The sequence below is a fragment of the Tubulanus polymorphus genome, chromosome 5 (genome assembly GCF_964204645.1).
Source record: "Tubulanus polymorphus chromosome 5, tnTubPoly1.2, whole genome shotgun sequence".
Taxonomy (NCBI): domain Eukaryota; kingdom Metazoa; phylum Nemertea; class Palaeonemertea; order Tubulaniformes; family Tubulanidae; genus Tubulanus; species Tubulanus polymorphus.
The window spans coordinates 22383130-22406807 of record NC_134029.1 but is presented as its reverse complement, the minus strand read 5'-3'; the positions used below and the strand labels follow the sequence as shown (position 1 = coordinate 22406807).

Sequence of the window (23678 nt, the reverse complement as noted above, 5' to 3'; positions counted from 1 at the left end):
CTGCATTCAGACTACGTTATCAACATCAGAACGGTCTACATCTAGTTTGTCTTTGTAGTTTGGACCAAGCGTTCACGCTTATTCAATTTTAGAATTCAGACCAACCAGAAAGACTGATCCAGGTGCGTTCAAAATTTTAGAACAAACCATTTTTGTGTCTTCGGAAAAATCGAAAGCATTGGCTGCTTTGTAATCGACTTCTGCTCTTCTCTTTTTTGTGGGACCTCTGCCCTTAGAAATCCTCGATACAACCGGATTAGGATACAGTCTTTAAACCTATTAACCGTTGTATCAAAATACTGCTCTTTGTTAAACTAAAATGCCACAACAAATCTGCTTCAAGGCCTGGAACTTAAGACAAATCTGCTAGGACGATGAATACTGTAATATTAGCCCGGGTTAATGCATGGTATCTTCAAGAACAGACAAAGTTACACACGAAACAACAAATCAGTGTAAGAAATATTACACCGCGACGACGTCAGAACTAACGAAAGTTTCTAACTTGTCGCAATGACTAGGGTATATTCATTTCAGTACTCGTTGACAGTTTGAGGCGAGGCGACATGAATATTTCATAGTTCGTCTTAAAAATGATATACACTCAATGCGAACAGCGATAATGCTCGGTGGCCATTTTCGTCAGCTCCACCACATTCTTTATTACTCGCGTTTGCTATAGATGTTTCATAATCTGACTACTGGAAACAGTCATAAGAAGCATATAAAAAGAGTAGTGACTTATTCCATTTCTTTACTACAAGTGGCAATACGAACTAATGGTCACTCGATAGATTTTGAACAAAACAATAGCAGAGCTTGTCGCAAAAACATGGATCCCCTGCATGGACTATAATTTCTTTCTTTCTTTTTATGATCTCCGATAAAAAGCGTATTAGATGATTCATTTAGAGAGACATCTTCCGGAATAAAAATATCAGGTCAGTAGATAGTTATCAACAACACGCTCGGAGAGTCAAAGTTCATAGAATCGACAGGATTAATGACAAGATAGGGCAGAAATATGAGAATATTGCGTATAAAACCGTCTTTATTGAAACAGTAATGTCTCATTTGCGACGAGATTGTCGAAGCAAATATGCACTTTGTGCTCCAGAACGCGAACGACATCGATAGCATTCCCTGACATAAAAGTACCGGTCTCAATTAGATTGGATATTCAGCATTCATATAAATTCATATCACATTCCATTCACACCGATGCAAAGATAGTTGAAGCGGCTTCGACATTCTTGCATTGGAGTAGACACATTCCCCGAGTCCTGAGCGCGTGTGAACTAACTTGATGATTTAGTCAAATAAGATGTGATTAAAATCATCAAAGGCTTGTTAAACACGGGTAATAAGACGGAAGAAGAATGCGTATCACAAAATAATGAACTTCATCGGAAAACTAAAGCTTCTATTGTGAAGTTTGTCATCTGAAACTGATGATATTCAATAGCGCTCTGTAGCAGAGCCTGCTCAGTTTAAAAGATCGGGGTATACTTTAGGGAAAATTTTCGAATTATACAGGTATTTCAAATTGTAATTACGGAAATCATCAGCTAGGTTAAGAATCTATCTTTAGGGATAAGTTTTTGATATCAGACCAACCTTTCCTCAATATGAAATTCAGTGATGAATTGTATAAACATAGACAACCAAGTCCATAGCATGAATTACTACAAATTCGCTTTTGACAATAAAAGTTGATAGTTTGTTTTTGTTTAGCCATAACGATGTTCAGTAGCAAAACATTTGTAATGTTCGTCAAATCTTTTTCAAATATCAACTTTTCCACATTATGTCCCTCGGCGCAAAAATTGAAATTATATAAAATACAGATTTTTAAATCAATAAAATAGAGTTTTCGTTTTCTATACTTCGTTCCACATAAAAGTTAATGTTCGTAAACCAACAAGTTGAAATGAACTATTCTATTTTTAGATTTATTGGCAAGGATAGAAATTATTCAACAGATAGAAGAGACTTCATGCATTATGTAGTATAGTATATAGTATATTATGGCAGGGTGTGGTGTCATTTTTAATTGCAACTTGATATTCTTACTGCGAGCGATAAACACAAATCAAAGGATCAACCAAAGCTATTCATGTCTTTTACCAAGGGTGCCCTAATGTACTAGATTTGAGAAATAATTAAAAAGCCGAAGATCTGGGCCTAAACAGAAACAAATTTATAATAAATAATTCGGCGATGATCATATTTCAGATATTATTTATCTGAAAAATTCGAGATTTATCTCAATCCAATCCTTAGAGAAACAGTCATCTTATTCTTCATTCGCTTCATCTTTGAGAATACATCATCAGTTTATCAGAAGAATTCATTTTTCTTTTTTCATAGTTCGTTAAGTGCATTCACATATTTTCACATATTTTTTCAAGATTATAATGCCATAAAATGGACTTTTGAAAAAACCCTGGATTAACTGAAAAAGCATAATGATGAGAATCCTTTTTAAAGTATTCATCACACTTTCAAGCATCAGGCGCCATCTACCAGACAGTAGAGGAAATAGAAAGAGCAACCTTTTGAAGCCGAACTGATCGAGTGCCATCTAACTTCAACCAAGAAAACAAGGAATTCTAAACCCCAACCATCACCAGAATAACGAAGATAAAATAAAGAAGCATTTCTGTGAGAAAATAGTTCCATTTACTTACACGAGAAAAACCTATATACACAATGCAATAATAAAAGAAAAGATAATTTCGAAAAAATAAATAAATGCCGTGCAAAATAAATCACAGGTTTCCGAAACAGAATCACATTAACTAGGCCTATATCAAACAACTATGGCCTACAAAATACAGTAGAACCTGTTTAATTCGGATCACTGATGAATCATCAGCCAGTTTATGAGGGTAGTCATACTTACTGGCGAACTGGTCGAGTCTGTGCGAGGATTGAGCTTGCATTGTCGTCGATGATGATATGATTCGAACAAGTGGAATGTGACAAACTATCGGAATGTAGGTTCTTCTTCAACCGAATCTGAAAATATACCGACAAACAACTGCGTTACTCATGAAAAATTAGATTCATTAATCAAAACATAATTCAACAATATTTCAGAAACTGATTATTCAACAGATCGACTTTTCAACATGCGCTAACACCAAGATAAAATCCCACTATTTACAGATTAAAAGAATTTAAAAACCAGGATTTATTTATTCAAACTAAAATACATAAAAGACAAATACATAAATAGTGGGACTTTATCTCATTATCCGTCATCCACGTTTGAGTGTGGTTATCGTTCTATGCTCTCACACCGTTTATCGGAATCTCGAAATTGAATTGTGGTGGTTTGGAAATTTTAGAACATTTCTCTAAAGGCATTTTCATCGACAACAAATAAAGATTCATTTGTGAAACTGTGTCCTGGAGGATCTCTTATAATTTGGCGAAAAGCCAATCACGATGTCACCCATACCAGTATCATCGGCTTTCTGTTACTCATTCCAGTAGATGGCGCACGATGTTTAGATGTCGAAGATGTAAGCATCATTCACATTCCATCATTTAGTCTGTTCCATTTAAGAATGGACCAATTTAGACTGACCACAAGAACAAATCAGCTCTCTTTTAAATCTAACAAGGAACATTTCTGTGTGTGTAAATGCTTGGAGTAATCTTGTCAAATGATTACTCCAAGGTAAATGGAAGCTTCGATTTACTGTCCATCAATCAATGAGTTGTGTAGCCGGACCAGTGATAACAACTGATCAATTTAAAAACGTGTATGAACGCACAACATTGATTTTGTCCGTTCTAAATTGGTACATTCCAGGTACGGACCATATCAGAATCGAGTAACTAGCGATAGTAGCCACCATCACACACCACACGATTTGGCCCAGACCAGATTGGATCGGACCAGGCCAAAGCCAAATTTGGCCCGTGCCTAATTATAGAGCGCGTTCACATGTAAATCACTCATTCATAAACAATACTTAAAGCGAAGTGAATCACTTCTGGAACCAGTTGAAATAATTCACTTGCCATAATTTGACCCGTGCTAAAATTTGGCTCAAGCCTAATCTAAGTCAGGCCAAATTTTTCCCATTTGGTACCCTTGTGAACAGTTGTTCCGCGCCCAAACTTTGTATTGGCCAAAAATGTTTGTGTAAATGCAGCTATAGTGATAAGAATGATTCATGATCAATTCAAAACTTTTTTGTTACAATGTTGATATTTTGATGGAGAGTCTGAACCGATGGCTGCTGGAGTCGTGACATGTTCTAACGCTATCAATGAACTGAATAGAGTGATTTATACGCAAAACGATGAAACTATGAATATTTTGATTCCAGACATCAGACGACTAAATTACAAGGTCATTTATCATAGATTAATCTTGTCAGCACGCTCAGGGAAATGCGTAAAAATATCCGCACTGGCGCCCTGATCGCTAATGGCTATGAGACGATAATCATATTTATAAAATACCATCGGGATTATATAGCAATATAGATTTCAGGGAGCCCTAGTTCTATAGAGGCCAATATCCGGTGAAAATTTTTTTCCTCAATAGACGTAGTTCCCCGAGGCAAGAGCTCCATCACGGAGTAGATGTTTCATACTGTGATGGCAGCGGTTGTGAATAGCGATATATTCTCGAAGATTAATGAGTAACAGTGGAAGCCTCAAGGACATTACTGACTTCTTCAATCCATCAGAATTTTATCTAACTGTTGGTAAATGTTTTCACTCCATATTCCGTCAGCCTCGATCGCTTCCTAAAGCCACTTAATTCCAATATTCCTAGTTTTAAGTGGCTGCGTCATTGGCCACACGTATTCTAATATTGATGTTCATCAGGATTCACATGAATCCCACAATAGAGACGAGAAAATAATAAAGTCCGAAAAAGCTTCCTTGAGCTGGCAGTTTATTCAACGTTTCGACTATGAACTAAGATGACTATTAGTTTATGGTCGAAACGTTGAATAAACTACCGACTCAAGGAAACATTTTCGGACTTTATCATTTTCTCATCTTTATTGCGGATTCCCATTACCATATATCTAAAAGTATGACATCCAATTAATCCATAGACAAAAGATCAAATAATGTATGAATACTATGTAATTTTTTACAATTGATCATTTTCATCATCTGAAGATGAATGAACTGCAAAACTGTATTGATTTAGATAAACATACTCGAATTTCACAAGGCTCAAGTGTCTACACCCTCTCTCTCTTTTATGTAATAAAACTCACGATAATCAATTTAACGAAAGCGTAACGCGCATTATTATCATGTCTGGTAAGCAAACTCACAATAACTGGTGCCACCGGGAACCGGTCGCTTCTTGCAAATACAAATATTTGAAGAGTGTCGAAGAAACTATTTCAATAATGGAGTAACAGCATTTTTGTAGCGAAATTAGAGAATCAGACAATAGAAGATGAAAATCGAGTAGATTTTTAGTAATCAGAAAAAAAAGTTCCGAATTTTAGTCCTTTTTTTTAGTTTCAATAGTTCTATACTAAGCGCCTAACTTACCATTCTAAAGTTTTGAAAGTTATGCTTAGACGCTGAAAAACACGTGATGAAGTTCATGCCTTAAATGTCACCGCGATTGTACATCGAGTTAAATGCATTGTTCATTTAACCGATGGAATGAAAAGATTTGCTAGATTTGCTGACAGAGCGAAATGCAACAGGATCGTGTGAAATCAGACGGCAGATCAAAAACTTGTAAACATCATTAACCGTTCTAAGAGAGGAGGAATAACGGAACACGTGATTGATCACGCAGTTAATGAACCACTAGACGACGTCAACGCGCGATACTATCATTCACTCGCATCAGAATAGAATGCCTTCGATGACGCCGCAAAGATGATGAAATATTCTTCAGGTGTAGCACGACCGATCATTCTTTATCGCCGATAACCGCGTATCATCGTTACAACATCATTTCTCTCTGGCACTGGTTAATTCATTTCCCATTTTTTTCAATCAGAATGCTTGATGACGGTCATTTGTTGCACGCGACCTCCCTCGACAGGGATTCCATCCTGATAGCATCACGAGAATCTGTCACAGTACCAACCCAGGCAGGGGTCGGTACTGTGACAGAGTTTCATGATGTCATCAAGTTTGGATTCCTGCTGAGGGAGGATGTGTCTACTAGGGGCAGGGGTTTGTACTGTGACAGAGTCTCACAATGCCATCAGGTTCGAATCCCTGTCCAGGGAGGATTTGTCTACTAGGACAGGGGTTTGTACAAAGACAGATTCTCATGATGCCATCAGGTCGCATCCCTGTCGAGGGAGGATGTGTCTACTAGGGCAGGGGTTTGATGTACTGTGACATGGTCTCATGATGCCATCAGGTTCGCATCCCTGTCGAGGGAGGATGTGTCTACTAGGGCAGGGGTTTGTACTGTTTGTACAGAGTCTCATGATGCCATCAGGTTCGAGTCCTCGAGTCGAGGGAGGATGGCTGAGCGGCGCTGGTATAAACGACCGTATCGTCATGCCGACACGGTGACCTCGTCGTCGTAATCAAATCTTATCGAATCCACGCAGAACAATCGCTTCATCATCGTCATCATCATCATCGTCGTCGTCGTCGTTATTTCATACGAGAAACGGCCGTCGACGAAGCGTGAAATAAACCTCTTTAACCGGTAATTCGCTATCGTTGTTTGATGCAGATAAATGGCCCCCGAACTACGACCGGTTTCGACGACGCAGACACAAACCTTAAGTAATATAAACGATAATGATTACGGCTACTGATGACGATGTTGTTGATACTGAACACATTCCCAGTTTTGTCGGTGAAGCAATTAAACTTCGTTTTGTCCAGCCGTTAATCGCGGACAATCGATAACAGCAAATTGGCGAAAAGCTCTGGAATTGACGCTTTAAGTACACCTGCTCCAATGCTCCATGATTGTTACATAGGTGTCTGAACACATTTCAGATTCGGGGCTACGAGATTATTTATGACGTGTCCAAGTCCACTCGTTTATTCCTTACATTAGGGTTATCCCAGCTTGTATAGATTTTCGAATGACAGCCAGCAATATACAGTATAACCAAAGTGTCGCTCATTTAGAAATATGTCTTCAATTTTTATATAACGGACTACACAATTAAACCAATCAACTACCGGTAGGTCCAATAAGCCTTCATGACATTGATGTTACGCATAAGAACACAATATCTAGGTTCAGACTTATCTGGGGAGGGGAAAAACATATGTTCGGCTACTGCATTCGGAATCTGGAGAGGCTTCTATCTGACACCTATGCATTATATCCTAGAAAGCTATGTCCTATCTTCTCTGGTCATCTTATGAAGTCGGTGCGGATTACTTAAGCTCATATATTTCAGTATGAGCAATATCCAGAATAGCGCAATAAACCGAATATGCTTCTGTTCATTAGGTCCAAGCTCTGTGTCAACAGCATCCACAAATTGGACAACATGATAATAAATTCTATGCTGGAGATACATCAGTAACAAGTGTCAGATAAAGCTGACAGATATTTATATCCAGCATCTCTTATGTTATCTCCTAATCGCAAAGCAATCCGACAAAATACCAGGGACTGTTAAACTGAACGACCAAGGACATTGATGATATACAGTTATTTCAAGCGGGTTAAGATGACATTTCAGTTTCAAAACGAATCATTTTCAAGACAGAATTTCAATTTCGCCGTCACGCAACGTCAGGAATAAGTAACACGCGCAGACATGAAATATGGTATCGTCTAATCGCGTATCACATTTCTCGAGATGTGAAGGGGTATAATTCCTGTCAGGGATGATTCTCCGAGTCGAGAGATACATATATACCACGGAAGTACATAATCACCTGAATAGTATTAGATGATCGGCAATTCTGAGACTGTCTGCTAGACAATTACAGTAGATTGTTAGACTAATGACACACCGGGCGGTCATAGAATAACAAGTATATATACATCTACATGCATTTATCCGCTGCCAAAGATTACTTGATGTTCACTTCTACCGAGGGCGCAGTAAAATAGCCCACGTTCACGCTTCATTATTTGGAACTTCTAGATTAAGTCCGTTCCAATTTCGAACCGACCAGCGATAGTTATCTCCTAAGTTGGTCCATTCCACTTTAGAACGGTCCGACTTAGCCCGATTCAAGTCCGCTCTCAATTCTAGAACAGTTCATTTCTCTGTGAATAGGGATTTGCTTAAATCAGCTGGTCAATTATAGTGTTGCATCTAGCTGGACCAGTAAAAACAACCTCATTTGAAATCATGTGTGAGCGCACAGCATTGATTTGGTCCGTTCTAAATATGTCCGTTCCAGGGATGGCCGAATTAGAACAGATAAACTATTAATAATGTGAACACAGCTACAGATACCATGTTTTGCTTTTCGTAGTGACACTTTATGGAAAAGATTATCAGGGTGTGCCATCTATACAGCGCAATCATATTATCCGAGTGAAAAAGATATCGGTGAAAATAGAAATAGAGTCATGACTGCCCACTGGCACCGTTTCAATATGAAAATGTCAGCGAAGATTCTACGGCGTAATAAAACGATAGAATTAGCTAAAAGCGCATTAATATAAAAGTGACATATAACCATCGGGTTTATTGTCTGTTTCGAATTAGCGCCAGCGATGATGATAAGTCGTAATAATATGGCACGGGTGTGTGGGTGTACGATATCATTATTCTACTCCATCAGGTTTTACCTTGAAGTTCTGATATAACACCACGACGCGCGGCGCAAACATCGTTTAAATTTAGCTACATCGAACGCGCACCGCCCGGATGTCTCCTCGACGTGACTGCTATAAATCATCATAAACTGTATAGATAATTCCGATGAAAACTGCTTTTATCAAAATGAATTTTTCGAATCTGTGTATTCGTGTGTGTGAAACAGGGATGGGTCTCGTCTCAAACCATGCATTAATACACGATATGTATCTATCTAATCATGATATGATATCGAATCCCTTTCTGCCGATAACGCGATGACATTCGTTTCCGCAATCTGTTAAACCGAGGTAAGGGACTTGTTTACAGTCGGGGGTTTTCACAGTTCTGACAGTTTTCATTCCCCGGAAGGCAGCTGCTGATCAGCATAAGTTACAGAGCATAAGATATCGACATCCCTGGAGAGGTATCACTGTGTACAGGTGTATAAACATGAAGAAGTCGTCAGTGTTTTCGCGAGGAATAAATTTGAATGTAATAAAAAGTAGAAGGCTGATTATTCGTAAAAAGTGTTCGCTTTCAAACCGCAGTCACCGCAACTAGGTAAAGGTTACATATGGAAGTAGGTTACGTATTCATCTTCGCTTGGTGCGCCCTCTTGAAATTTCCAATCATGTCCTTCGATTAAAACAAAAATTTTTGTAAATTGGACCGACCACCCGACCATTTATGAACTTTGATTTCTGATTACTAAATCAAACCCTGTGTCGTGGGTTTGTAAGGGACCCCAAATCAAACCTTCCAATCAAATAAATAAGAGGGACGATTATATAGAAAATAAAGAATGGGGTCATTTTGCATTAGTACGTACTATAAGCCGCGATCACATGGGCAATTTTGGCTCTCTTATCAGGCACGGGCCAAACTTGACGCAGGCCCGATCTTGTGCCAATTTGGCCTAGGCAAAATCGTCTCTCATGTGATCGCGGCTTTCATATTGTACTTCGGTGGACAGAGTTAGTAAAAAACTTGTTCTAACTATATACATATATTTATTGCTGTTAGCTGACGTAAGTTTACACTGATTTCTATAACATCGGTGGCTGGAATAAAACGTCAATAGAATGTTTTATGATTTGGAAATGAGAGCGAAGATGGAAAATCAGTTTTTTTCTCTCCGTATAGACACAGTAAAGTTATAACGATACACAGGAAGCCACCGAGCAATGACTCGATTATTGATGTTTTGTTTACCGAGATCGGACGTGGTTATGCAAATCGCGTTGCCACAAGTGATGTTTTTCATGAAAAACGACCGAATCGCCTGACACATCTCATCAAGTTACGAAGCTTTGTCCGTCCGTCCGTTAAAAAGTTGCCACATGATTCTTTTACAGCGATAACATTTTTGCGCCTAATTGGCATGAATCGCCCGGCGAAACCGGCGACTTGAAACCAGTGTCAACAAGCATTCCAGACACCAGTTGATACAGTTCACATTCAATCCACATCTGATGTTGGACAGAACTAATATCTCATTTACTTTTAGAAACATCCCAAATGGCAGGAAATCTCGCTCGAGAGAAGAACAATTCTCATTCATTCTTCTGTTTGTAGATGAAACATGGTCGGGAATCGAAATTTAGAATACGCATGAAACTATCGAGTGAGACTTGAACATCTAACTTCATCCCTCAAAATTAACTGCGGCTCTCAAATGATATCCTTGCTACAGGTCTTGTCTTAACAACTATTGTTAGAACTGATTTGGAAATCATTTTTGACAAATTATCCAGAAGTGACGTGTGATTATTTGATTTTCAGCTAGCTTTAAAAATAAAAAATTAGCACTTTTTCAGCACTTATTGATATTTTTGTGAAAAGTACTGGTAAGTACATATCAGGGCCTTAACAATGTTTTTCCAAAAATTAGCACTTTTCCAAAAACCATGAAAATGGTGAATGGTATTTGAGTCAAAGAGAACTCTAATAGTATTTCATTCTATTGTAGGCATTTCTATAATATACACATAGACAGTTAATTATCTATGGATACCAAAACAGAGACAAATATTCGGCCGCGATGTTTGACGCAGCCAACAGGTCAGGAATAGTGTTTGTCGCCTCTGATGTATTCAGAAGAGAATCTCTCGGTAAATCGTCACTCAATATTCTATTTATGCATATTTCATCATCAACATTCACTAGAGAATTGGTAATAAAGCCACAGTATACACGTTACATTCACAATCTTACTTCATTTGACCGCTATCTTATGCATAAATTATCACGTTTATATCGGATTCAACCGGTAACCCGACCCATTTCAAGGAGCCCCAGTTGCCCGCTTTATCGTCAACTAACGGTGACATATTTCAGTCTTACAACGAGAGATCCGATAGCTCGAACGTCGGTTCTTATGTAAAAACACTTGCCAGGTCGACTTCGTTTGTTTCTCAGAAATATACGCGCGTAGGCACCGTGAAATGTCATTGGACGCTCGATGGCCATTCGCACGAAGAATATCCTTTCATTACAACTTAAATATGACAAAAAGACATCAGTACATAACCACAAGAGGCTGAAATGTCGATGAATAAGTAATAAGTCTTTCTTCAGCCAAAACCAGTTGTTGAACAGGACAAGAATGAAAAATGGCAATATCTCACTGTAACGATAGTTCGAAATAAGAATTTGACCGTGATACCTAAAGGATAAGATTTTCCAGAATAAAAGTAATTGGAAATCATTTTAGAAATTTCAACAGGAAGAGTCTTTAAGAGCGTCCTTTGGGACAATGATTTCAGAGTTTTAAGCAGGCCTGAAAAATTACTAACACAGGAAAAAGTCGCTTTTTGTGATTGTAATTGTAATTGCAAACAGATCGATACATCAGACATCAATGAATCTGACAAACACGAAAAATCATTCATTGATCATGTTTGAAATGTCGACATAATTGACCACAAACATTGAGTTGTACGTTGTGATGCTGGCATTGCTATGATACAGCAGAGTGCGAGTGCAGCGGGTTTAATAGTTACAGAAGAATGCTTTCCGCCAGAGGTGAATGAAAAAAAACAATCACACAATAAAATGTCATTTCATCGATGCCATTTCATCGAATTCCCTAGTGATAGAATTTATTGCAAGCGCGAAAAATTACTGTATGGAAATGGACTACAAAATATATGAATATGATATCTATATAGCGACAGAACGAGTTGACTTAACGTCACCATGTTCATTTCCTAGAACTGCTTTTCTAATGATAATTCGTGCGACACATCAACAAACGCATTGTTAACAGTCTCAACAGAGATGAAGAGAATCGCATGATTTCTTTCCATTTCCGAGAGAGAAACGACATGATTTGTAAATGTTTCTATTAATGGTACGAAGGCTAATGCCGATCGCTTTCACGAAGCTTTATCACGCTCTATACTGTAAGAAACGGAGACATAAAAGTTGTTTCTCTTTATCGGCACTAATGGATTAATAGGAGACTGCTAGATAATACTGGATCAAGTGCATGTCACCGCTTGCAGTTTTTTCTAAATAAAAAGTAAATGTTTGTATGCCGTATGCCGGTAGAACGCGCCTGAAGGAAATGAAGCCGTTGAACCGGCGCGGAGAGTCGCGGAGTTTTACCACTGTAAACACTGCACTGGTCATACAATTACATCTTCGACCCTTCGTGTAGAATGTATTATTTACTTCAGAAGACTTTCCGCGAATCAAATATTAGTTAGTCAGTAATCACCATAGAACTGCAATAACAAACAGCGAAAACAGGAGCAATTGAATTTTTCCTCTTCGCTGAATGATTTAATGAACGCATTCGCGAAAAATCAGAACGATTTTCTATCGCATTATGATAGCTTTCGAAACAACTAATCGAGGAAGATGACAACGCAATAATTGAAAATAAATGAAAGAAATTGAATACGATGAAATCATAGACGACTGTGTTTTGACTGGCAATGATGATGATGATGATGATGATGAAAAAATTCGAGCCGTTATAAATCAGCGAACCAATAACTTCGCATGGCTTCAACAGAAGAGCTTTGACAACAACACGACCCAATAATAGCGAAAATATTGTGTACGTTCTTTTCATCCGAGATACAATCTTCCAAATGCCCTTTTGCTGATGTCAACAGCAAACAGTCAAAGACTTATTTATAGGCACGGCGAAGACATCAGAAGCCATAAATTATTTTCACTTTCTCGACATCATGCGCCGCCATTTTCTATCATTGAGCCGAAGATAAATAAGAAAAGTCTTAAAGATCACGCTCATCGAGCATAAAAATACGGTTGCCAAGACCGACGTATGACGTAACGATATATCTCGAAGGATTTTCCAGCGACGTCGTCGGAAAACGCTGCGCGAATTGAAAACAACATTGCACAATCAGATGAAAGAATATCGGATAAAACGAGAGAAAAAAATCTCGGAACGAAATCCCCTGAAGCGACTTCGTTTCTTCGCGATACCGGATAATTTTCGTCGTGTCTCGAAATATTCGTCTGATATGCGAATCGCGCGGACAATATTGCAGCGGCACGAGGTATCGTGACGTCTTCCGATTGATATCGCTTCAAAGGCTTTCGACGAAGTAGACCAAGTATCTCGCCTAGACTGAATACCGCGCAATTCTCCCGGTCGGAACGAGACTCGCTGCCCGGATCCGCTATCATCGCAAAATACATGATTTAAATATTCATGATTACGAGACACAAGACGCGATTTTTTCGGACCGAAATAACATCGTTTCGAAGCACCATTCACAGACGCGGAAATCAACAAGAGGGAATGTATTACCGGTCACCGAGTCTGACGGTGTTTGAATCAGCGAGATCAATTGACGCACCTCCGCGGGGAGCGAGCTCACAAAACATGATTTACAAATGTAGCCGAATTTTTATCGACGTATGAAAACAAATTTCCTGAAGGTATACACCGGCGATGCAGTAGACAGGCTGCAATACGCAGTATCCCGAACCACTCCCTCTTAACGAGTTTAACAATATCATCGTATACTTGAATTCTACGCAATATTATCTTATACATAGGCGTCCCCAGGAATTTTTTGGGGGAGTTCGTTTTTCGGAATATAGGGGGTCTGGTGGTCCAACCCCGGAAAATGTTTGGAAATTGCGTGAAATTTCGTACTTGAATTCTACAAAGACAAAAAAGATCGATTCAGTGATTATTCCTCCGTGCTTTCATTTCTATTGTCTTAATCGTTTGTTAGTCGGCAGCGCGGATTGTCGATAAAAGTACTGCGTATCAAGTGATCTCGTCATTCACTTCGTTCCATTAAATTCTCGCTACTTTGCTCTGAACTAGGTTCTCCATTTCACATGAAAGCGCTGAACGCAAATATTTCTAGACGGGAAAATTGATACGAAACATGTTTCGACGTTGTACAATTTTTTTCCCGTCAAGTGGACAGTATAATGACGTAAACTGCAGTATCAACACTTGAAACTGTTCAAAACGTCTGAACAGCGTGAATTGTGATGTAGAGAGATTCTTGAAATATCGGTGAAAAAACCACTTAAAAACCAGGGAAATAATGATGCAGATAATAATGAAAACTCTGACATCATCTGCATTTTGAAAGTACATATTCTATCAAAAGGTCAGGTACACCTTTCACAGTTTAGACTGTTAAGCCAAACGCACACGACGAGTGGAAACATGGAAACAGAGGAGAGAAATATGTTTCCCTGTGTTTACAAGAATGAGAACATGGTTTCGGGAACATTTCCTAGATGAAACATTGTTCTGCATTTCCCTTTGTCCTGAGTGGTGGGTTTAATAGACCGTGAAGATCAGGTTCCAGATTCGCAAACTCCTAAACCAATAGACTGAAATAATGAGCAAATTAAATCGATTTGAGAGATAGACTTATTAGTAAAACTGGACCTTGAAGTAATTCTATTATCGAGCTCTACGTTTTCCCCATGGATCTAAATGCGCCGGTAAAAAAAAACGCTAGTCGTTACAGTTCTCATTTTCTCAAAGAGCCGATCTATCAGATTTAATAACGTAGATGATAAGATCAAAGGGTTATCGACAATCTCCGATCAATTCTTATATTATTAGTTCAACATCGACTGGATGTGAATATGATGAAGGTGTGTATATACAGGATTAGCTGCACCTCCGACGATGACTCCACCTCAGTCCGTCCTTCCTTTCTCTCATCGTACTATCAATGACTATTTGACGCTGTATCGACCCTGTTCTCTAGCCCCGAAACTTGAGCTGCTCGTGACTGAATCAATTCGCAGCTAATAATCGGTTACACTGAATTAGCCATTTTGCTGAAAATCATTGTCATATCTGTAACACTAGTAACATTGAATACTGCAATAGCCTAAAGGTAATAGTGGTTGTAGTTAGTAAATAAATGACCTTTAGCAGTGGCATAACTCAAATCATCTTGTTTGCCTGATGCGTTTAGTTCTTTCCACATTGTATAGGGTGGCCTTTGAACGGAAGGTACCCCCATCTTTCCCTAAAACAGCCCTCTCCTGTAACCTCACTCGCTATCACACAGAGACAATTTAGCCCAGAACAGGCCCGAGTCGAATTTCTCCTCTGCTCTCACTCGCTGATACTGTGGCAAGTGAGTTGAGTCTCTTCAAGCATCAGGAATAATTTGATCAGTGCTAGAACTTTGCAGTGGTCCAACATTATAGTGGTCCAACAATTTGGTGCCAATGTGAACGGTTGGCGGAGGCCTAATCTAGCACGGGCCCAATGTGCCCCAGGTCAAAACCGCGTATGACTTGGCTGATCAGTACATCTCTGAAACTGTTATCCCACTATACTCATTACAGCGCTAGTCGAGCTGTTTTATTACTAGCTGCCATTACAAATTCTACAGAGTACTTTCTATACGTAGCTATAAACGCTGCAAATCGGCAAACGGCAGAAACACTCTACAAACGTTGGGTAAAACAACGCATAAAACAATGCAAACAATAGGAGAAATAAATTCATCTAAACGGTTAAATAGTTCTAAACAAACACGACCGCGTCAACACTAAAAATCATTAATACATTAGTTTGATTACAGTCGTCGTTGACTTGTCATCGCGTATGTGGATATTTTGTTTGCTCGTTTCAAATACGCCGAACGCTCTTAGGCAAATAACAAGAAACTGATCAATCTGAAAATTCCAATAATTGAAACGAGAGAGAAAGAGAAGGAAAAATAATAAATCAAGCTTTTCAGAATTGAATTGATATCTAATGAACTTACCTATACACGCATTTTAATGAAACAACATTCTTACGGCCCTATCCATAAAATTTGCTACTAGCGCCATCTGCTGGGCATTGGATTGGGTAAGGCTTAGGCTTAGAGTCTAGAGGGTTAGGGTCTAGGGTTCAGGGGCTGGTTCCACAGCAATGGCTTAGACTTAAGATCAGTCTTAGACCATCTTAGTTCTATTACCTATCTAGCAGCTTAGCAGGTATGATATCAATCAAAAAACCTTTTGTAGCAATTGGTTCTAATTGGACCCAACTTTAAGAACAATCTTAATATCTAAGACCACTTTTGGACTTATGTCTTGACTATGAAGGTTAGCTTTAGGTTAACTGGCATTGATGGCTCAGTTGGTAGGGGATTCCAGCCACCAATTCACAAAAGCTGGACTTAAGTTACAAATTCCAAATTTCTCGAAGCTCATTTAAATTTACTTAAATTTAGCACCTTCAAACATGCGTAGAATGCCCCAACTAACTGAGAATCAGTAGTTCTGCGTATTTATTTCCGGGGGAGGGGGAGGTTTGGGTGTTGGGTGGTAGTAATGCATCGATACAATTTCCAATACTACTTCAGGCTCTAATTTTACTACGGATTCATTAATCATTAATTAAAACCAGTCTCAACGAGGTAATTACTAATTACAAACACGACTCCAACGTCAGTCACCAGTTCACACATAAAACATTCACCCAGATTTCGATTAGATATTAACATACCTGATGTATAGAGATTGTATCTACCACATGACTGAGTAAACCTACAGAAATAGAAAAAAATATACAAATCATTAATATATATACATATATCATCATATATCGTCTCACATCAGAAACTACTAATTCTAGATCCATCTATTCTAGACATAGTTTATAGTCCAAATACTGCAATTTATGATGAATTACATTTTTACTGGGATTTCTACATTGTCGTAATAAGCCACATTCACATAATAATTCAAAACTTTTCAAATTGAGTCCGTTTCAATATAGAATGGAACCACTGTTCACACTAGCAAAAAAGGCTGTGGCGTAAGATAGAAATATTTGATACAGGGTCGTTTTATTTTTTCCACTTTCCCCACAGAAAATTACTACCATACACAAAAACCACACACACACATATCGTGATATTTTATTTCATACTGATTCATACTTCATTAATGAGATTTTGATACATAACACCACAAACATTCACCTGGGATTGAGTTTAAACTATTGGTAGCGCACACACACACCATACACGGTTCAGATTCTTTTCAAAAATAGCGTAAAATCTTCCAATCAGCAGTTTTCATTATCAGCGAGTAGAATATCAGAAACTGATGCAATCAATTTTTGCGAACTCGATAATACCGTTGGTTAATTAAATATCATTCGATCTATCGGTATTCTACGAGTTCATACGCAAATCCCACACACAATAAACAGGTCACGCAACACACGGGAAGAGCAAGATCTGTAATTAACTTTACTGCGCGCCCTTACCATTATAGTCTCATCTACATATTTCGTGAATGCGTGGTGAATGCGTGGTGAATGTGTGGTGATTGAATGCGTGGTGACTCTGTCAAACTGATGCAGATCAGTCTCTCTTTAGATTTATAGAGTTTGGCTCCAGAATTACGTCATCGAATTGATCATTCTTTTTTTCTCCATATTCATCGGAATGTGATGATAAAAACCTGCACTATTGCTAGTTAGTCCGTTCTAATTTGGCCCGTACCTGGAACGGACCAATTTTAGAACAGACCAAATCAATGCTGGTGGCACACTGTTATCACTGGTCCAGCTAGACTCAATATGTGACAGACAATATCAAAGCAAAGTTTCTATTCACACAGAGAAATGGCCCGTTCTTAAATTGAGAATGGACCTGGATTGGTCTTTTTGGTCAGTATAAATTGGTCAAATGTAAAATGGAACGGATTAATTTACTGGCTTTTCAAGTGAATGCTTCGACCCAACTAAATTGGAATTTACTAAAAATTCAGAATGTTTTAAACAACATAATATGAATGCAGGACACAAAGTTAGTGACAAGTTAAAGGAATGAGATATATTCAAGGCATATAAATGCGCGAAGGTATTTTCAATGGGGGTCATTTTTGTTGGATACCTGCACAAGTTCTTTGGATACCTGTAAAAGTTAAAAGTCTAATCATAGACATTTCTTGATATAAGTATACAGCAACCAGATTTGTCATTGATTAAGAAGATACCTAGAACGCTATCAAAAAATAACTATCATGAAATATTCATGAAACTTTTGTTGGAGAATTTCATTTGAAATAATGGATGCGTCATACCGAGGAGAATTCACAGAAATATCGATAGTGAATTTCTGTAATTTTCCTTGAACTCATCATCCGATGAATGTTTTTTCTTGTTACCCCTGGTAACCCGAGAGCCCGGCGACATCGTGTCCCTGGTTCTAATTGCGCACGCGTATTTTTTCCCGACAGCGTCACGAGAACATGTACACGACAAACTAAACATCGACTCGTAGCGATCTATTTTATATAGCAAACAGTTTTTAAGTGATTTTCGGTGTTTTCAATCCGACAGATCTATTTAACGGACGGCGGCTAATAGTTCGTCCGAGGAAATCAAACGCGGAATTAAACCGACCCTCAATTTTCATCAATCATTAGCACATTTTCCGGCCACAGACCTCCCAGCATAGAGTAGACATCGCGGTTACCCAAGACGAATCATAAGATATGCGCAGCAATGTCCCTGATGGCAATGTGGAGCTCGGTAAGAGCCACTGCACATATTGTAGAGATACCTAATGCATTTTCGAGCTGCCTTCGATTTCTTCTCGTTGGTCGGTATTAGGCTAGCGGTAATCATCGCTTTGTACGTCGTTCTCTAACACGACAACTAGATATTTATTATTTATCAGCCGAGGTACCATCGATGACAAAAACCAGCACGCTATCGCTGACAAACAATAGAGATCATCCTGAACTCGCATTCACCAATCAACAACTTCTCAGCCATCGTAATAAACCTCATATTTATCGACAAAAAGAAAGGTGACCGGAGGAGTTTTGAGAACATGACATTGACAATCACATTTACATGGCTCAATCAACAGATTGTTGAATACTGCATAACAAATGCCTGCAGTTTGTACAGTTTTTCTTTTTTATGGTAAACACCATTTCATGCTATCATTTTATCCTCGACCATTTTCGATACGCCGAATGAGCGATTGACTGGACCCTTAGGTTAGCTGTAGAAATCCCTCAAATGAATGGACATCCAATTATGCAGATAAACCATATTCGTACAAGACAGTAAAAGATAATCAATCTAAGAAGTGGCGCCATTTGCATTTTTTCCTAGTTCTTGCCACAAACACGATTTTGTGTCCAGTTGAAGATGAGACACTCCAATAATTTGACCCATGCAACCGACGGATACATCTCAGACACTGGCAAACATGAACTCGCTTTGAACCGAACGAATTTGATCAAAGACCGCGATAAATTTTCAAACAAACAACATTATTTATCAGACCGGCAAACATTTACAGCCGCAGCAGAAAATTGCAAAGATTGCACAACAGATTACTCGAATAAGAGACATCTCAAGGGATAGTTACATGCTAAATGAACCGATATACAAAAATATTGACGAGTAGAAAAACTATCACGTTGATATCGGAATTATGTATCATGGTGATTCATTATTTGTATAAGTATTGATTCCGTGTATAGTTGAGATGATTTGGGAATTATGTTATTGTGTCGAAAGAAAGTCGCTCTTCGCTATCCACAATCCGATAAGATATCAGTTTTCTCAGTTGGAGCGCTGAAAGACTAGTTGAAGAAAGTAAACAGCATAGAGTGAAGAATTGTGTGATATTATCTAAAAGTGACGTAATAGTTAGTGATATAGTAGTCAGTGATACTGACAAGAGATGTACTAGTTAGCGATACTGACTAGTGATATAGTAGTCAGTGATACTGACTAGAGATGCACTAGTCAGAGATAGAGACTATCATTACATCAATAATACCAAGAGCGCGATGAACATTGGTTTCATAATTACTGTATACAGATTATAAAGTATCAGATCAAGACACGCAATAAACTGAAGTAGTGGTGATACGTGGGTCAACGATTGATCGTAGAAATTGCATCACACATCCGATTAATGGCTAACGTCGTCGCGAATATCGATTTTCACTTACATTAAATCTATGCTTTTCTCGTATATACCGGGTACAGACACTTACTCTCTCGTACATTGTAAGGTGATGTTTGTCTAGCAGTCTGCAATCGAGTACTGCGACTAATTAAGGCTCCATCGATCAGAAAAAATTACCGCATTCATCAGATCTTAGACTCAAAAGTAATCAGAAATATTCATTAACAATTGGTGAAATGCTGAGTCCGTGTTGTAATACCACACAACGAAAGAAGTCCGAAATTTTTCCATGAGCTTTAATTTATTTGACATTTCATCTACATCCTTGTAGTCATCATACTAGTGTTATAACAAAGTATGGGATGAACATTGTGCGGAACAAAGAGATGTAATGAAAATTACGGGTAAATTTAGCATGAAAACAGTTAAAAACTAAACAAATTTAAAGCAGAACAAATCTGATATTTTGATGAAAAAGTTGCAATTTCGAACTGGTTGACTTGTTCAACTTTCCTACTTTATTCATCATGCAGAATATACCACTGAGCTATAAATAACAATTTTCTAACGCAAATGGATTCTAAATTGAAAATCAAAACACATCAATAATACCACTTGCTGATGTATATATATATATATATATATATATATATATATATATATATATATATATATATATATATATATATATACATGTCTAGCGAAGCGTGAGAGATTTGAAGATGCCGCAGCCGACCTCGAGAACGATTTCAACATCGCGATCGATTTCAAATGAAGAAACCCAAGCGGCACAGATTTATCCGACAAATGTGACAGAAAATTCCCAAAGCCACCGCATCGAATTGATTTCGAGCACGGAATTGAAAAATGAGCGAAATCGCTATCTAATTGAAATACAGCCGGCGACGACTTTACTGAACCAGTTCTTCTTTAATGAAATAAAACCCAGAAATGACATTACATCAAATAGCATTATTCATTAGAATACCAAAGCGAAGTGAACGTCGTTTTTTTTTTTTGGCGAAACTGTCTGTACGGACATCGGCGAGGACGGTTCTCGTATAAATCTTTAATACGAACGAAAGACATCGCCATCTGATACGAAGACAGTTCCGTGACATTTCGGAGAGATTTCCGTGTTCGCAAATCAGGTTATTTTGACACATCGTACGAGTGCAAATTTCTCGCCCGTTTCTCTCCGACGAGCCATTTATGACAACGCTGCAATCAACTGTAATTGGGGCCTTTCAACCTCTCGCGCTCTGATTGCGTAACGCGCTAATTTTTTTTTTCACCGCCAGACTTTGATAACGCACTTTTAGCATACTACACTCTGCGGCGGAGTAGAGAGCGATGGCGATAAAAGTAGTAAGCAACAAGTCGAAAGAAAGGCCCAGTTTCCATAGTAACAGCGATGACCGGGAGAAGTTAACATTTCTCCGCAAATTGAAGAATGAAAACGACTCGTAACAATGAGTCAATTTGACTAGAATTATTCATTAGTATCTATTGAAACCGCTTAATTGTTTTATTTTCATACTCAAATAGGTCCTTCGATCTTAAAATAGGGACTGACCCTGTTATTCATTTGATTGGAGGATTTCGTTCGATTTATTTTGATTCGATATCCATTACAAACCCCCGAAAATTTGGGAGCGTCCACCTCCCGAAGAGTCTCTCCCAATTGCCAAATGAGTTCCACGTACGGAAAAAAATGTCTACTTAAAATAATTAAAACAAGACACAAGAACGAAGGTGAAAATGTAGAAACCGCTGAACTAGAAGACCTGATAATCAGACAAGGTTGCGTATGAGAATCAACCGGCTGTATAGACTAGTGTAAATGTATACGCGCTTGAAATCATAACCATCAGAAATCTGATACCGTCAATAAATGACGTAAAAAAAAAACCCATTAAAACATCATCGACGAAAAATTCAGTTTACACTCATTCATTCATTCGCTAATAGCCCGATATGAGATAGACGATAATACAACCCGGGTCTACACAATAACACAAGTGTTTTCCTATAACGCCCGACGTATACACGTTGAATCATATCATCACTTTTTCAAACTCGTATTTACTAACGATGCATTTCCTGAAATTGAAATATGAAATGTAAACGCTTTTCCGAATGTGAAACGTGAAACACTCGTTTCCGTTGCTGGTCACAGTGACGAAACGTCATAAAATGACTGGCAATGACTGAAAGTCAGTTTCAGGTTTCATGCTGCGCACCCAAGGCCATTTGAACATGTTGAACATACCGAACTTAAGCCAATTAGTCTGTTAGATACTGCTAGTGGAATATTATGATGAAAACTGATGAAATATGTAAGAATATTCTCAAGATCGAGCAAATATGGTCCTAATTGTCACAAATGATAAGAAGGAGTTGAATATATATCAAGTATGGAACTAGCTGCAGCTCGTAATAAACAGTTTGACTATACGCTATTCATTGTTGGTAATGATCGAGAAGCCGAAGTTGTTGCGTCAATGGACGTTAATGTGGCGTAATTCTAGGGGTGAATACCCATGAGAAATGTCTGATAACCGGCAATAAAAAGCCGTCATAAATTCCGTACACATTTTCATTTTCGTCTAGCCGTTGTCGTCGTCTCGGAAGATTGTAGTAAATGACGCCATTGCCGCGTTCCAAAAGGGGTTCCGTCAATGATGTATATACAGTACAGCCTTCTTATAACAAACCCCTTAATTTACTCGTAACAATTTCCGATTTAGTTGCTTCATTAGCCGCGTACACACTACGTTATCTAGACTAGTTACAAATTTAGTCTATTCCAATCTAGAATAGACGTAGCATTCACACCAATGAAAAGTCAGTTCTAAATTGGTGCGTCCCAGGTACAGGCCAAATGAGAACGAACTTACTTGCGATAGTATGAATGTGGCTAGTGAATACAGAATGTAATTGACGATACCCCTGATGGGTCTTTTTAAAACTGGTAGTCAAATCATTTCATATTTTTCACATCTTGGACTCTATAAGTGTTGTTCCTGATTTTATCAGTTATGCAAACAAGTCTTTCCAACTACAACTGAAATCATCGATAAAGACATTTCACTGTCAATTCTAGCGCGATTAACAAAATTTATCGCATCAAACACAATCATTTTCTTGTAATATAATTTCCCATATTTCACATTTTACTTCCTATATTTGTGTGGTTAAAATTTCATAAATCTTCAACGAGAGAAACAGGATTTCCTGTGACGTAACGATGTTTGATTACATTATTTATGTTTTTTCAAGGTGACGACGACAAGAAATTTTAATGAGCGCTCGTAAAACATGACTGACGCTACCGGGTAGCACCAGTGAACTGACGATGTAATCCGAATCCAAACGACGTCTTCAGTTCAGATAGGACTATACCCCATAAAATATCCAGTTCAGATACGACCTTAATAAAAACATCATCTGCATACCTCGGTATTTCTGAAGATGACTATTAGGATAAAGTCCAAACGTCGAATAAACT

At 38.3% G+C, this 23678-nt stretch overlaps 1 protein-coding gene across 1 annotated transcript in view; it reads right to left on the bottom strand.

Moving 5' to 3' along the window:
• LOC141905801 (amyloid beta precursor protein binding family B member 1-like) overlaps positions 1–23678 on the bottom strand; it is a 116593-nt gene that overhangs the window by 81415 nt on the left and 11500 nt on the right. Inside the window, exons 3-4 of the mRNA XM_074794841.1 lie at positions 16726–16766; positions 2906–3021 (exon numbers count right to left, since the gene is read on the bottom strand). Coding sequence (XP_074650942.1) covers positions 2906–2945 — 40 coding nt within the window. The 5' untranslated portion in view covers positions 2946–3021; positions 16726–16766. The remainder of the gene's footprint in view (positions 1–2905; positions 3022–16725; positions 16767–23678) is intronic.